At 44.5% G+C, this 17,213-nt stretch overlaps 1 protein-coding gene across 6 annotated transcripts in view; it reads right to left on the reverse strand.

The window, feature by feature from the left end:
* Window positions 1-17,213, reverse strand: part of LOC147436096 (calcium-transporting ATPase 8, plasma membrane-type-like) — a 245,024-nt gene that overhangs the window by 135,261 nt on the left and 92,550 nt on the right. For all 6 annotated transcript variants that reach the window (XR_015185155.1, XM_086488995.1, XM_086488992.1 and 3 more), the window contains 2 exons: window positions 1,843-2,009; window positions 467-542 (listed from right to left, as the gene is read on the reverse strand). Coding sequence is in view for 5 of the 6 variants with exons in the window: in XM_086488995.1 (XP_086345121.1) it covers window positions 467-542; window positions 1,843-2,009 (243 nt within the window). In the remaining variant the exon portion in view is untranslated. The remainder of the gene's footprint in view (window positions 1-466; window positions 543-1,842; window positions 2,010-17,213) is intronic.

Raw genomic sequence — 17,213 nt, forward strand, 5'->3', positions numbered from 1 at the left:
CACAAAGTGATTCCCCTAGACACTTATGATCGCAAGAGGACACCCAAACCTGTAAAAGATATCCTCATAGAGAAACTGGGCAACAATGGGAGCCATACAGTCTAGGGTCAATCCCTGATTAAAGCTTACTTTATGAAGCCAATGGACACAGTCTCACAGGTCATTGGGCAGTTTGGCTTTGTGTATATAAACAGAATTCATACATCTCTTCATTTTAATGGTTGGATACATTCTATGAAGAAGATTGATACAGGAAAATCTTTGTGATCAACCAAAAGGGATGTGTTCCAAAATTGTGTGATGGATAATCAAGTAACATCAAGGTACAATATGGAACATTCGGAAAAGGCAAAGAGCCTGATACCAAAGAGAATCACCTCATGATTGCGATATCAACAAGTTGTCATTAAGAACCAGAGAAATATTTCACACACACTGCTACAGGTAGAGTGAAGCCATAACTTACTGCAACTGCAAAGAAATTCACAATTTTGCGACCTTCTGCAGCACTGAAGTGCTTCAGATCCGCCTCAATCAACAAACTACAGAGCATTGGACACAGAGCTATAAAGCTTGATCTTTACCTTTTACCAAACATATTATGGAAATTTAGAATTGAGGAGAAAATCAAACATAAACATTGCCATATACAAAAAGACTTCAACAATCTGACTAGTTGGCAAGCAGCAAGGCTTGCAAATGTGCTGAATGGAACCGTTTTCTAAGGAGAAAATCAAACATAAACATTGCCATATACAAAAAGACTTCAACAATCTGACTAGTTGGCAAGCAGCAAGGCTTGCAAATGTGCTGAATGGAACCGTTTTCTAAGGTTGGATTGTTAGCTGTTTTCTAGTCACAGAGGCTATAAATTTTCCCATTTTGTGTTGGCTGTAATCATGGTTTCCCTCCTATGGTGTACAAGCATCCTCCAAATAGATTGTATTTTGTGCACTTGTACGACGCATTGTACGTATAGAATACAGCTGGACACATTCAACCTTCCAATTCTCTGGTTTGGGAGCTCTTTTCAGCACCCTGTTCTTAGGGTTTTTGAGCCAGCATGCCCATTTCCAGTTCATACAAGGCCCAGCTAGCACAAAAAACCTCCATTGCTAGAACCTACAAGTTTACTGATCCATGACTACATCATTGACAGCCCGATACACCAGGTTCACTACATGCCATGTCCTAGCTACTTAAGGCACATGTCACATGATTCGATGCCGATTCCCGTCACTAGATTGTAAGTTTGTTTTATCATCACAGCTAATCTTGTCTTAGTATCTTCCGGAAAGTGATGTCATTAGCAATCTTTTACACTATACAGATTTAAATTACAGTAAATCTATTGCTGTACCATGCTGTTTTCTTGTAATGGGATGCAATATGGACTTTCCATAGATGAGCTCGTTATCATTCAAATAATAAATATGCATGCAGCGGTAAAAAAATGATACCATTCACCCACAAACTCTGAATGAAATGGAAGTACTTGACAGCAACCGCGTGCAAGGTTTGTGCATTTGAGCTCAGAGTGCATGTACAAGCTTTTGATTTTGAATTAAATGAACTATGGCCCTATTCCCTTAAAACCTCTTGAGACTTGTGATGTTTCATTTGATCCTGCTTCAAGCTCATTGAGGAAGAGATCTAACAAGCCTTCTAATCAGGCATCCCATGTTAAGACCTGCCATCTTTCTCTGAATGCCTGATGATGATGGTGGTGGTGGTGGTGGCATTTCTATAAGTATGGTGAATTTGGCTTCCTAGTTCATAACTCAAGTATTGTAAAATCACAACTAGAAAATTAGTTCACAGCAGCAAGGTATAAGGACTTACCGGACAACAAGAACAATGAAAACACTAACAGCAACTGTCATGCCAATTTTTCCAATGGTCTCAGCAAGGTGATTGAGCCGCACTTGTAAAGGGGTTTCCTCCTCGTTATCTACTGCCAATGTGGCCATCACCTTCCCCCATTCTGTGTTCATACCAACGGCAGTAATCTGCCTCCAAAGTGTTGAACTTAAACAGTAGAAGCAATCTTAACTTCTGATTTTCCTTTCACAATTTATTAAATACAGCTTCTAGGTGAGCCAAAGTATCCATTTAATGAACAGAAAATGATAGCAATACCTAGAAGGACTAAAACAAAAGAAAAAAATTATACTGTGAATTGCAGATTACAAAGTCAAAGGAGCCTAAGCACTCTTCACACAAAGTGTGGGGTTTTGGAAATTAAAGGCCAAGAAAACTTCTTGAAGAATAGATCCATACTTTTGGGGCACCTTATGATGTACAAAGCATTTGAGAGGCCTGGCTTTCAGGGTGGAAGAATTTGGCTGTAACCATTGTAGGCATAGCTGCATGAAGCAAAGTTCAGGAAAAGGAGACAGCAGCAAGCTGCTTAAATGTTTTCCTTTAATGTCTCTTCCTTGAAAGAAAACCAAGCAGAATTGGGGATTCGCAAACCATGCTGCGTGCATTTTCAGCACCCCATTTCTTGTACATATGGAGATGCTATCCAGTGACATAAAAGTGTGCTTTTTTTGTCGGCTTTTAGCTTGGTGTATCAAGCACATGTACATGCAAAGCAAGTTTTCTATGTAGTGCCAGCTAGCAAGCTTATGCTGGTACGAATATGTGTGCAATTTAAGGTGCTTGTTGCATACAGCTAAGATTTGAGTCACAAGCAAGTCGGGTGGGGAACCATATTGGGAGGAGTTCTTGCAGGCAGACCCCAATAGCTTTTGCAAGAACTGTACCATGATAGAAATTTTAAAGGCAGGCATGGATCTGTCCCTAAGACTTTCAAATGAGAGGGGACCTTCTCTACTCATATATGAACTCAAAATTATTAGCATCTTATGAGAGCCCCTGATAGCTTCTAAACCAAAGTTAATCAAGCTACTTTCAAAATGGACCATTTCTCTGTGATCATTGGGAATGTCAAGAGTCTCATAGGCATAATTTCAGTACATCCTCCTCAGATTAAAGATAGACACAGCAATTGCTAATGGAGCCAAAGAAACGGATAAAGACTCCCTCAGCACACCAGAGTTTATGTTTAACATAGAAGCCGCGATAAAGACACTTGGCACAAGCAACCAAGTCACTTTTCAAACAAAAGATAATCAAGTCACTTTCGAAATGGACTGTTTCTATGTGATCATCTGGACTATCAGGAGTCTCACAGGAACATATACAGGCTACATATTTCTTGGATTAAAGATAGATACAGCTATTGCTTATGGGGCCGGAGAAACGAGTGGAGCCTCCTTTAGGACACCCGATTTTATGTTTTAAGTAGGAATTGTGATAAAGACAGTTGGACAGATTTGCAACATCAAGAAATTGTAGGAGGAAAACTGTGTCGTGCTCGTGCTCGTGCTCTCTAGTGTGGGCCTCCCTCAGGGCAGTGTGCACAAGAAACCTCTCTTGGAACAAAACCACAATGACATAGCTATCTACAAAAAGACGGCAATAAAGAAAAGCAACAATAATCGTGAAATTGAAAATGCAAGAACACATTAGACTCAAAGCTCAGCTGAACTCCTCCACTCACAATATACTATCTACAGTGACTAGCTGGCAGCACACTCAGCTCCAGACCAGGACTATCAGGATACAACGAGCGTGTAGAGCTCAAATGTGCAATGGAGAACGTGCTGGTGGTAGGGTGCAACTCGAGACTCAAAAACACTATACCAATGTTAGACAAGATACTAATAGTTCCAGACAATACAACTAGACTGATATTTACACGATAAAACATCTCCCCTAGGTGGCTAGAATCAATTCTGACGAGGGATCCATGGACAAAACCACAAACAACTACAATACTGTTGGTGGCCCTGTCTGCACCCCTGTTCGGGTATTTCTTTATTACTTGAACTATTCTCATACAAAGAGTAGGAGGTCAACGACACAATAATCTGATCCCAGAGAAAGAGTAGTCGATATAACTGCACCCGAAGGATCAGTCTCCGGAGGTGGAGCCATCAAATCAATGGTGGAACTTCGCTGCTGGACTAGAGGCTACTGGGCTCTGTTGTCCATAACCTGGCCGCCTGTGAAAGGAGCCGCCAGCTGCTGCACGACAGAGGGTAACACCTGACTGGTAGTGAACTAAGGACGACGAGTGACACAGCCATGGCGGTGTGCACCAGCAACACCATCGCAGCAAGTAACGCTATGCATGTGGGACGATGGCGATGATTGAAACCCCTGAGGGTATTGTGGACTGTAGTACTAAACTGGAGGCTGAGGCTGTGTGTATAGTCCCATAAAGTGCTGAGAAAGGACCTGCAGTCTACAATGGTGGCCCGGATCCAGTCCATCCAAACCCGACGCCAACCTGAGCCTGAGCCTGAGCCTGAGCCTGAGCCTGAGCCTGAGCCTGAGCCTACCTATCTCCATGTAGAAGCATTTCCCTAAACATTTGTACTTGTGCTCGAAGGTCTTCAATGATGTCTGACTTTATTTTCAAAGCTTGTTGTAGCGCGAAAATCGTAGCATCCAGATCCGAGATGGCACTTTCGGCCACCTTTACAGATCCCTCCATAGCTGCGTATATGGCAAAGTGGCGCTGGTGCATGGCAACTAATTGTTCCTCTCCAAGCTCTATGGTGGCGATAGCATTCTTGGAGTCTTCGAAAGGTGTAACAGAGAAGTAGAGTTGGCCACCCCTGAACATGATACTGGAGGACTCCCAAGTGGCATAGGTGGCTCGCTAGGAGGAGGTACTACCGATGGCGTAGAAGTTGAAGTAGGAGCTGAGACGTGAGCAGAGATGGTAGTTGCAGGTGGAGTCAGATCCGTATGGGTGAATATTGGGGAAGAAGGTAGAGGAATCTCCGAGGGAGAAGCCGCCGATTTGTCAGAAGTGGACACTGGCCCAATACAGAAAGGGGTTGAAGACAGAGAGTGCCGCGGGAGATGTGTTATTTTAGTCTGTTGGCTCTCAGATATCAGCAAAGAGAGTAAAGACTCTGCTGTATCTTTCGCCACCTTTGCTTTGATTTTCTTTTTCTTCTTGATTTTAGGATCAGCATGAATGTTTAAGGATTTCCTTTTCCCTTGCACACTTCGTGTATCATCATCTACTTCGTCTGGGGTAACATGTATACTTACGACCCACATCAAGAGAGGAGTTGCGAAACATTTGAAGCTGAGCTTCACAGACCTCACCTGGGCCCGAAACCTTTTGGCCCGAGACTGTAAAGATGAAAAAAGGATCTAGTGAAATCCACAGGGTTGGGCATGGAGCAAACAGTAAAGGCCGTCCCATTGAGATAATGTAGTGGGCAGTTCACATTTCCCTTTATCTTCTTTGGCATCTCTAGCTAGAAAGTAGTATCTAAAGATTGCCAATAGCTGTTTGTTTCTCTCATAATTCGGGTGATCCGTACTGAGAATTTCCTCACATGACTGAATTGTGGCCTCTTTAGAAAGCTGAGAGAAGGATCGGGTAGCCGGCTTCACAGATGGGAAGGTGGTCATACCCATAGCATGGCCTAACCTTGAAGCGGTGTGTCACAAACAGGAGCGCATAACAATATAAAATATACTCGGATAAATAAAATTTATCACTTAATATTGAAGCCAGAGGATATAGAGAGAAATAGATAGAGAACGAGAGATAAAGTGAGAAGATCGACACAGTACTGGGGACCAGAAGATGGGCTAGTCCCCCCCCCCGTAATAGTATCTTTATTACTGAGGAGAAGTCTATACAAGCACTTGAACCGAACGTATTACCACGTTCGTTCTAGAATAAGACTTGATGGTTCCCGGAAGCCTCAGCTTCCGATTCCTAGGGCAAAACCCTATTCCAAGGAACTTCCGTTCCTTATTCCATTTCCTCCAGAATCAAGATTCTCGCCTCTGGATCTCACCTTCCAGACTCAGGGCATGGCATCCCTGCAACTCTTTTCCAACTCTCTTTCCAGAGTCCCCTTCCCGCAGAACAACTCTGCTTTCCAGGACACGAAGTCCTTACTTGGGAATCCCAACTTCCGGATCACAACTTGAGAGACTACCTCTCTCCGATCCGTGGATCTACTTCCCAAACTCGGGTACGAAACCCTTGGGCTGATCTGGCTCTAGTTCCTCAGAGCGCTTTTCTCCTGCAGAGGCTCATGCCTTCCTCTGCTCCTACTCCCTCACGAAGAGGAAGTACACCTGCAATCAAATACTCAAAAATCAGAACATCAAAATCGTTACCTTCAAAGTCTCGACGCTCGAAACACAACTCGATTCTCGAAAAGCAATTCCTCGGAAGAGATCTCTCCATAGAAAATCCTCTTTTCCAATCCTACACACGAAAGAGGTGTGTTCTCGGGTTCCTTCTCGTAAATCAGCCCCGTCTACGACGTTTATGGGCTGAAAACAGAGAAAAACAGCAACTTGTCGCGATGGAAACACGCTTCGTAGGCACTTCTTCGCGAGGGAACTCGCGCACAGTCTTGGCGACATCTGGTACACTTGGGGCAGCCATGGGCATCACCGGCAACGTCTTCTTTACGGCTGAAATCTGCAGCAGCATCTCCTCCTTGCAAAGATTGGTCCTCCCCTCTGAGTGAGGGCATGTGATGCTTTTATAGCTCCTAGCCACGGGCACGAATAGCTGCTCGCGTAGAGATCGCGGCCGTTTTTTTTTTTTTTTCCAAAAATTTTTCTTTTTGTTCTGCTAGAAAAAGAGAGAGAGAAAACGCTGGCTGATCTGTTGCCTTATTTATCAGATGGCTGCCCACTTATTAAGTGGGTGGCCGGCGTATTTTAAAAATAGTCTGAACCTGCCCAAAAACTCAATAAAACCTTATAAGTTAAAAACAATCCTTTCACAGCACTTCCCAGGCGTCCCTGGATGCAATCACACGCACAATTGCAATGCAAACATAAACTTCCTCCCGGGAAAGCATCTGCTTTCCCGAAAAGCAATCCCGCTTTCTCAGAAAGCATCTGTTTTTCCTCAAAGTTTCCTCTGAACCCATCTTCATTCAAGTGCTTGCTTTTCCTTGTGCACAATTCTAACACAGTTCGGAATTTCCTCCCGACTATGGATATTCCCTTTCCGATGCACCCGTCACCCACCTTGTGAGGCATCAGGAATACCCATCACCTAGTCCTTTCCTACCGAACTTACGGTACAATCTCCTTCACGATGCTCTATGTCACCCATCCTATGACGCATCAGAGATGTCCATTCCCGGATGGTCGGATACTTCTTTCCGATGCTCCCTGTCACCCATCCGATTCTACGCATCAGAAGTACCCGTTCTTGGTGGCCTTACAGATATTCCCGTTCTCAGTGCTCCCGTCATTACTTTGAATGACGCACTTAGGAATACTTTGTACTCGGATGTGTCCAGTGAGAAAAGCCCTCTCACTTAAAATTCCAATAATTTATTTAGAATTATTTTTCCTTGGTGTTCCAAGCGAGCAAACCCTCTCACTTATAAATCCAATAATTCATTTAGAATTATTTTTCTGTAAGATAAAACCAATTTAGCAACACGGTGAGTTTATGATCCCTAACCTTGGGAAAGTTCTTCAAAAGATCACGAATCATCTCTATAGGAACGGTGGTTGGGAGATCTTCGGCCAGTGCTGTGAGACCCATAGTCTGTAGCTGGTCCTTGGAGAGGATTTGGCTGAGAGACGGTCGAGGCGGCTGTAGATAAACAGCCAAGGAGAATGGTGTCCAACTTTTAGATGTAGCAGGCCTACTGATCTCCTGGTGGATGATCTCTTGATTGCGTTTCTTTTTACTTGCTGTTTTCACGTTTCTTTCTTTGGACGCATTCGATTCAGAGGCAGCTTCTGAATCCGACTCCGAAGTTGGGGATGCTTTGTAACTTTCATTGCTGGCATCACTGGAAGTGAAGTCTTCCAGATCTTGGCCGCTAGTTTCTGAGAAGTCCTCTTCAGCAGAACTCAGTTTTGTTGAAGTGGTGGCTTCTTGACTGCTTTTCTGGAGGGTTTGTTGCTATCTGCCATGATAATTGCAAATCTGATACTAACTCATGTGCACACCCTGTCGAGAGACTGAAGTTGTTCCAATGCAGAGCCAGAAGAACGTCAGACACTGAACAGACTCAAAAACTGATCCACACTTGCATACATGTCATAATTCTGTGATACTCTTCAATTACTGTATACTATTATCACAATTAATGTATACTGATTTTAGAAGGAGCGGAAGCGAAGAAGTTGAACTGCAGAATAAGCAAGCTGTCAAATTGGGAAGGCGGCGAGAGGGTTACTGAAAAGGAAAGGCTCACGAATAAAGCCGTTTAAAAATATAGGTCGAGATGCGTTTGACAACCCGGACGCTTTCTTATCAAGGAAACGGTATGGCGAATTGGTGAGTAGACAGTTTGGTAGGGGGAAAAGGGCGAGATGAATTGGGAGGTGAACCAATTTGGATAGGGCGAATTGGAAGAGAGGGAGAGGGAGGCGAATAGGTGTAGAGGATGAAACGACTTAGGGAAGAGGGGGAGGGCGACGAATTGGAAGAAGGGAGAGAGGTGAATAGGAAGAAAGGGTAAGGGAACGATTGGAGAATGGGGGGGGGGGGGGGGGGGACGAATTGGGCAGAAAAAAAACGAATTGGGAATTGGGAGGGGACGAATTGGGAATTGAAGCAGGCCCAATTCGGGGGTGGGGGCAAATTTGGGGAGGGGAAGAGGACGATGTTGGGGTATAAAGCCCAATGTGGTCGCCCAGGTAAGTGGGCGGGCCGCCAGGTATGTACACATATTCTTTTGTAAAAACCTAATAAGAACTCACTATGCTCTACACATTACAGTAAAGCAAGTTCACCGTATCGTCGTGCTCTTCTTCTCACACTCTCTCGTGTCGCACTTCCGCTCGTACTCCTTCAACTGGTACCAGAGCTCAGATTGAGGCTTGGGGCAGCACTGCAGGAGTCTAGAGTCACCAGCTCAGATTGGAGTGAAATTCGACAGGCAAAGACACGGCCATCTCGGTTACCGTTCATTCTGAGGTCATCTCGGTTACCGTTCGGCTTCGACCAAGTTCTGCGCAGGCCATTTTCGACTACGTGGTCTCAGCGGGTGCAGATCCGACTCTGCAAATTTGGGGTTTTCGGCCTACGACTGCAGGTGCTGAGGATATCGACACTCCCAGAGTGTTGATTTGTGGCTGTCTAAAGATCGAAGGACGGCTCACAGTTCTTGGAGGCGTGTCACATACGACACGGGCGCATCTACACACAGACTGTAGGCGACATCCACTAGTTCATCAGGTAGCTTGTGTTTGCTGCTTGATATTCCAGATTTCATCCTGACATTGCAGGTACTTCCACATGGGATGTATTGTCAGAGATGATGTATGTCTGTTGAGGGTTTGCTGGCTGTGAGTCATGCAGCAAACAACCGCCACAGCGGTTACAGCATACAGTGGGAAATTTGTGGATGTATGACTTTGTGGGAAGTCTATGTACTGTCAGATTTACTGCAGCCTTTGTTGAGGGTCGAGTGAGGTTTTATTGAGCTGGGGGATTCTCGAATGTTGAGATCCTTTCGGTGATACAGGTCTTGGAGCGATCCCTCGAGCACCCTTAGATAGGCAGCTAGGATGTATTCACTGTGAGTTAGACAGTTGGGATTGCATCTTTGCTTTACTGCCGTTGAGGCATTGTCAAAGTCTATGCTTACAGGACAGTCAGAGACAGTACAGGTGCAGGACAGGTTTACCCACAGCTTACAGTGTTAGAGAGACAGTGGTTTTTTGAGCTGTTTTTTGGTCTGTTTTTAGTACACCAGAGCCATTTTACAAAGGAGACTCTGCCAAAATTTCTGCAATTTCTTGGTTCATTTGACAGGTTGATATTGGTTCAGAGGTCAGTTTACAGGAGAAACTCTGCCGAATTTTTCCCAGGAAAGTAAACTACTGTGAATCGTAGCTATGGTTGGATCACAAGACACTGCTCTTTACAATATCAAGAAGCTGGATGGAACCAATTTCCCATTGTGGAAGCAGCAGATTTGGCACGTGTTGGTACAAAAGAAGCAAATAAACCCTATAAAGCTCAAGGGGATAAAACCAGAAGATATGGACGAAGATGAATGGAGCGAAATGGATGAATTGGCACTTTCTACCATTATGCTAACTTTGGCAGAAAGCATTTACTTCAATGTAGCAGACGAGATGTCGGCTTATCAAGCATGGTTAAAGCTGAGTGATCTTTATGAGAAGCAGAGTGCAGCTTCACATGTATACTGGCTTAAGAAGCTTGTTGACTTGAAGATGAAAGAAGGGACACCTATGTCCAATCATCTGAATGAATTCAACACAATCTATAGTCAGTTGTCAACTCAAGGTGTCAAGTTTGATGAACCTGTTAGAGCTATGTTCCTGTTGATCACATTGCCGGAAAGTTGGGACACTTTTCGCACAGCTTTGAGTAATTATGCACCTCCAGATGGTTTGAACATAGTAGGTGTAGAAGGAAGTCTGCTTACTGAAGAAACCAATAGAAAGACAATGGACAAAGGCAAAGGAACAGCCTTAGTTGTCAGGGGAAGGACCAAAGAAAAGTACAAAGGTGGAAAGAGGAATCAGTCTCGTAGCAAGTCCCGCAGTGCTAAAGGCAAGAGTGACATAGAATGCTACCATTGTGGCAAGAAGGGTCACATGAAAAGAGACTGCAGAGAATGGAAAGCAGAAAAAGGCAAAGAAAAGCTGAAGACCATGGTGAGAAGAACAAGTCCTCAGTGAAGATTCAAGAAATAAATGTGACAAACACTGTTGCAGAGGATGACAGTCTAGTGTCAGGAGACATCTACTTCTTGAAGAATACAATGGACTCAGCTCTTCTTACAGCATCTGATGGAAATGCATTGAGTGACTGGATTATAGACTCAGGGGCATCACTTCATGTGTCTCCAAACAAGGAGTGGTTTACCTCTTATGTGACCACTAAAGATCATGTTCGGCTAGGCAATGGGCAGACATGTGAGATCTTAGGTGTTGGAGATGTTCAATTGAAGTTTCAAAATGGCTCTTCTTTCACGCTGAAGAATGTGAGACATGTTCCCGCAATTACAAAGAGCTTGATCAGCACAGGTTTACTTGATGATGCTGGCTACGTCACCATTTTTGGACAGAACATGTGGAAGATATCCAAGGGTTCTATGACAGTAGCACATGGAGTAAAGTCTGGAGGACTTTACATGATTTATGTATCAAATGTCTCTAAAAATGTAATCAATGTAACCGAGCAGCCGAACGTTTCTTTGTGGCATAGCCGGTTAGGACATATGTCCAAGAAGGGAATGGAAATCTTGTCTCGTTCTGGTTATTTGCCTGGCTTTTCATTTAATGATTTTGAATTCTGTGAACATTGTCTGTATGGTAAGCAAACACAGCAGCCACATAAGCATAGAAGCAGTAGAAGAGATACACAGTTGGCACTTGTTCATAGTGATTTGTGTGGACCTATGCCTAACCTATCTCTAGGGGGAGCTTCTTACTTTATGACATTTATAGATGATTACTCGAGGAAAGTATGGGTTTACTTTCTCAAGCACAAGGATGAAGCGTTTAGTGTTTTCAAAAACGTTTGTGACACTTGTGGAGAATCAGAGTGGCAAGAAGCTTAAATGCTTACGCACTGACAATGGTGGAGAGTATGTTTCAAAGGCCTTTCACGACTTTTGTGAGTCAAAAGGTATAAAACGTGAACTTACTGCTCCTTACAATCCTCCTCAAAATGGTGTTGCTGAGAGGATGAATAGGACCATACAAGAGAAGGTCAGAAGTACGTTGTCTAATGCACAGCTGCCAAATGGGTTTTGGGCTGAAGCTGTATCAACAGCTGTTCATCTTGTAAATAGATCTCCTAGCAAGGTTTTGCAGAAGGATTCAGTGCCAGAGATGGTATGGTCAGGCAAAATGCCCTCATACAAGCATCTCAGAGTCTTTGGCTGTGAGGCATATACTCACGTTCCAAAGGAATTTAGGAACAAACTTGAGCCAAAGAGTAGAAAGTGCATCTTTCTAGGCTATGGTAATTCTGGTGAGATGGGGTACAGACTTTGGGATCCCGAATCCAGAAAGGTTGTCCGCAGCAATGATGTTCACTTTAATGAATCCAAATATCATTCTAAACCAGAGAGGGTTGAGGAGATTAGAAGAGTTGTCTTCCAAGAAGATGGACCTGCACGTGCAAGACAAAATGTCAGAGCTCAAGAGGAGCAAGGACAGGATAGAGTGGAACCACAGGTTGTGGCTGAGCCTGAGCCACCTATTGTGCGTAGATCTGGACGTGTCACGCGACCTCCTGATAGGTTTGTTCCATCTATGAATTATGTCATGTTGACTGATTGCAATGAGCCTTCATGTTACAAGGAAGCAGTGCAAATGAAGGACTCCGGGAATTGGCAATTGGCCATGCAGTCAGAGATGACAGCTCTGCATAAAAACCAGACATGGAAGCTAGTTAAATTACCACGGGGCAAAAAGGCTCTACCCTGTAAATGGGTTTACAGGTATAAGATCACCGCTCATGATAGTCAGCCAAAGTACAAAGCAAGGCTTGTTGCCAAGGGCTTTAAGCAAGAACAAGGAATTGACTTTGATGAAGTCTTCTCTCCGGTGGTCAAGATGACTACATTGAGATGCTTTCTTGCATTGGTTGCCATATTAGATTTGGTGTTGCACCAAATGGATGTCAAGACAGCGTTCTTGCATGGTGATTTAGATGTGGAAATTTACATGCAGCAGCCAGAAGGGTTTGTTGAGAAAGGCAAGGAAGATTGGGTATGCCAGTTGTTAAAGAGTCTTTATGGCTTAAAACAATCACCGAGGGCATGGTACCATAAATTCCACAAGTTTATGCTTTCTCAAGGCTACAAACGTAGTGAGTTCGATCACTGTCTATATACAAAGAAGGCTAAGGATGGTAGTTGGCTGATCCTTATTTTGTATGTGAATGACATGTTGATTGCTGGCAAGCACTTGGAAGAAATTTCAGCTTTGAAGTCAAAGATGGCAAAATCGTTTGACATGAAAGACATGGGTGAGGCAAGTCATATACTTGGTATGCGCATTGAGAGAGACAGATCAAAGAAGTTGATTTGGTTATCTCAAACAGAGTATATTGACAAGGTTTTGCAACGTTTCAATATGGAGAAGGGAAAGGCATTGAGTGTTCCATTGCCACCATATGTGAAACTTAGCAAACAAGATTGTCCTCTGTCTGAGGAAGAACACGCTGAAATGGATAAGATTCCATATGCGTCTGCAGTGGGTAGTTTGATGTATGCAATGATTGCTACTCGCCCAGACATTGCATTTGCAGTGGGAGTAGTAAGTCGATCCATGTCAAACCCAGGCAAGAAACATTGGGAGGCAGTGAAAGGAATATTGAGATACCTGAAAGCTACAAAGAGTATGCGTATATGCTATGGGAGTCAGGAGCTAAGTGTAAAGGGTTTTACAGACTCAGATTATGCAGGTGACTTAGACAACCGAAGGTCTACGTCAGGGTATGTCTTTACATTGGCTGGTGGAGCAGTATCATGGCGTTCTAGATTACAAGATTGTGTTACTCAGTCTACTACAGAGGCTGAATATGTTGCAGCATCAGAGGCATGCAAAGAATCAATTTGGCTTAATCGACTAGTAACAGATTTGGGAATCAAAGAAGAGATGCCTGTGTTATATTGTGATAGTCAAAGTGCTATACAATTGGCTCGCAATCCAGTTTATCACTCAAAGACAAAGCATGTGGATGTGAAGTATCATTTCATCAAGGAAATGCTCGAGGATAAGCAACTTCAGCTTGTCAAAGTTCACACCACAGAAAATCCTGCTGATCTACTTACAAAAGGACTTCCCTCAGAGAGCTTTGCGCATTTTCGCAAGCAGTTAGGTGTAGGGTAGTACATCACTTCTCTACATCTCTTGCATATTAGCTTGTATAGTAGCTTCTCTCACACTTAAAGTACCACATTGGACTTTAAGTGGGAGGTTGTTGGGGTATAAAGCCCAATGTGGTCGCCCAGGTAAGTGGGCGGGCCGCCAGGTATGTACACATATTCTTTTGTAAAAACCTAATAAGAACTCGCTATGCTCTACACATTACAGTAGAGCGAGTTCGCCGTATCGTCGTGCTCTTCTTCTCGCACTCTCTCTCGCGTCGCACTTCCGCTCGTACTCCTTCATACGAGTTCGGAGAGGGGAGATGGGGACGAATTGGAGAGGGCAGGAGCAAATTGGGAGGGAGGGGGCGAGTTGGGAGTGTGGGGAAAAGGACCGAATGGTTTTAAGTTGATTGGAGAGGGGGCGAATTGGGAGGGAGGGGGCGAATTGAAGAGAGCAGCGGCGAATTGGGGAGATGGGGACAAATTGGAGAGGGCAGGGGCGAATTGGGGAGATGGGGACGAATTGGAGAGGAGGGGCGAATTGGGAGGGAGGGGGCGAGTTGGGAGTGTGGGGAAAAGCCCAATTGGGAGAGGGGGTGGGCGAATTTGGAAAGAGGAGAAAGTAGGCCGAATTGGAGGGTGGGGAGAATTTGGACTGGGAAGGGAGACAGCAAGGGAAGGCCAGCAAAGGAACGCCAACGGGCACAGTGTAAAGGAGAGAGAGAGAAACGCTTTCAGCCGTGTGTGTGTGTGTGTGTGTGTGTGTGTGTGTGTGTGTGTGTGTGTGTGTGTGTGTGTGTGTGTGTGTGTGTGTGTGTGTGTTGCATACAAGAAACAATTTGAAGTAGGTGTGTGGGTATGCTTGCATGGGTGCACTAACCAAATGGGAAGGTCAAGGGATCTCACAGCATTCTTCTACGCAACAGTAGGGGGTAGGACACTAGAGACAGACAACTCCGTGCTACAGAGAGAAACGTGGGAACTTGAAGAAATTATCACAGAACAGACCAGGTGAGGAGTTCAAACTGTAGAGATTCCAGTAAGAACGACACTAAAACAACGCTCATGATAGAAATGTGGTTCACACGTAGAGAAAGACAAGTATCCCAATTACAGTGGAGAAAGGGTACGTTATGAGCAAATGTGGAAACTTCTACAGGCATAGCAGAGAGACTGAGAGTGTTGCAGAGACAGTAAAGAACAGAGAAACAGATATAGTAATAGAATGGGTGTTCTGGTGGGAAGGTAGTGGGGAGAAGAGAAATGGGAGATTCATCATTAGGCATAACGATTTCAGCTGGTGAAATGGTTGTAGACTATTTACTCAGATGTTTACTTAGAGGGATAATAGCACTCGACTCTGGAGCCATTTACTCGCGGCAACGGAACACCGTCCAAAGTGACTAACTGGATTGCTCCTTGTGGCAAAATTTCATGTACCCTGAATGGCCCTTGCCAGGCTGGGATCAGCTTTGTAGCTTTTTTCAGATATTTAGCTTGATAGAGTAGCACCAGTATTCCCTACGTTATTTTCGGATTCCTGAAATGGCGATTCGGCCACGCTTTTCGACGAAGTTGCTCGGCTTGGAGGGCATGTGAAGCTAACATCCTGTTTTCTTCTAACTGTGAGAGACGAGAGAGGTTTGCGGAAGCAATCCCCGCTGTGACGTGAACACTTCTCACTGTTGCTGAACCTGAGTTGAACTCATATGGTGCAATTGCTTCAAGACCGAAAGCTAGCTGGAATGGGGAGCAGTTAGCGATTGCCTTGAAGGAGGTGCGATAAGCCCAAAGTGTGCCCAAGATAGCCTGAGCCCAAGAAGCAGGATGCAGGTGACAAGCTTTCTTGTGAAGCGCGATTAGCACTTTGTTAGTGCTCTCAGCTTGCCCATTTGCCCTAGGATAGTAAGAGCAAGATTTGCGATGAAAAATCTTGTAGTTCGTGAAGAGTGTTGAGATCAGGTCGTTGAGGAAATGACTACCTCGATCACACTGGTGATTTCCAAAGGGCACCCAAACCTGCAAAAATTATTTTCATACAAAAATTTTGCAACAGTGGCGGCTGTACAGTCGATGGTGGCCACCACTTCGGCCCACTTTGTTGCATAATCCGTTGCTACCAAGAGATACTTACTATTGCCTGGTTGAGCCGGTGGAGTAACTGGACCAACAAAGTCCAAGCCCCATCGCTCAAAGGGCAACCACGCCATAGATACTTGCAAAGGGCGATTGGATTGCTTGCTAGGCTTGGGCGCACATTGCTGATAGACATCACAACTTTTGACATGAGCAATAGCATCTCTGAATATATAAGGCCACCATAAGCCTGTTTGTAAGATTTTTTGCGCCGTGATCTGACTAGGGTAATGGCCACCTGAAGGACCATTGTGTGCATCTTCCAAAATGTGGTCTACTTCATGAGGAGAGACACACCTGCACAGCACACCATCTGGCCCAGATTTGTAGAGTTGTCCCCCAATCAAAGAGAAGGGTCTAGACTTCAGCAAGAGTCTTCTTTTTTGCAAGGGAGAAGCATTCTCAGGATATAGGCCAGTAGAGAGAAGATGTAACACATCTCCATACCATTCTGGGGTAGTGTCGACCTTAAATAGATGACTATCTGGAAAATCATCATCAACCCCAGTATCGGACTCACCTGTATGTATGCGAGAGAGATGGTCGTCCATGATGTGCCGCTTGCCTATACTAAGAACTACTTCGAAGTCGAATTCTTGGAATATCAGTAGCCACCTCCAGACTCTTCCTGCAACTTGGGGTTTATTTAGAAGATAGCGTAGCGCATGATCATCCGTGATGATAGTGAAATGAACCCCTAATAAGTAATGACGAAACTTTTGTAAAGAATACACCATAGCCAAAGCTTCCCTTTTTGTGGTGCTGTAGTTGCGCTCTGCTTTGGTGAGCAGGCGACTTGCATAGTGAACAGGGCGATCCAGGTTGTACTCCTTACTAGGCTGGGTCAACACAGCACCCACAGCCAGTTGACTGGCATCAGTATGCACATGAAAAGGGAGAGACCAATCTGGAGCCACTAAAATAGGTGCTTCAGCCTCAGGTTTTGACCATTGAAAGGGTACAATAGCACTAGTCAGCCGAGTCAAAGGTTGAGCCACTTGTGCATACATTCGTATAAACCTGCGATGATAGCCTGTGTGACCTACAAAGCTCTGAACACCTTTCAGGTTGATGGAAGGTGGTAACTTCAAGATGGCCACTATCTTCTCTAGGTCAGGTGCTAAACCTTTGGCAGACACCACATGGCCTAGAAGTGTGCCCTCAATGACCAAAAAGTGA

This window comes from Adiantum capillus-veneris, chromosome 18, assembly GCF_014529385.1.
Source record: "Adiantum capillus-veneris isolate H3 chromosome 18, ASM1452938v2, whole genome shotgun sequence".
NCBI classification, from domain to species: Eukaryota; Viridiplantae; Streptophyta; class Polypodiopsida; order Polypodiales; family Pteridaceae; genus Adiantum; species Adiantum capillus-veneris.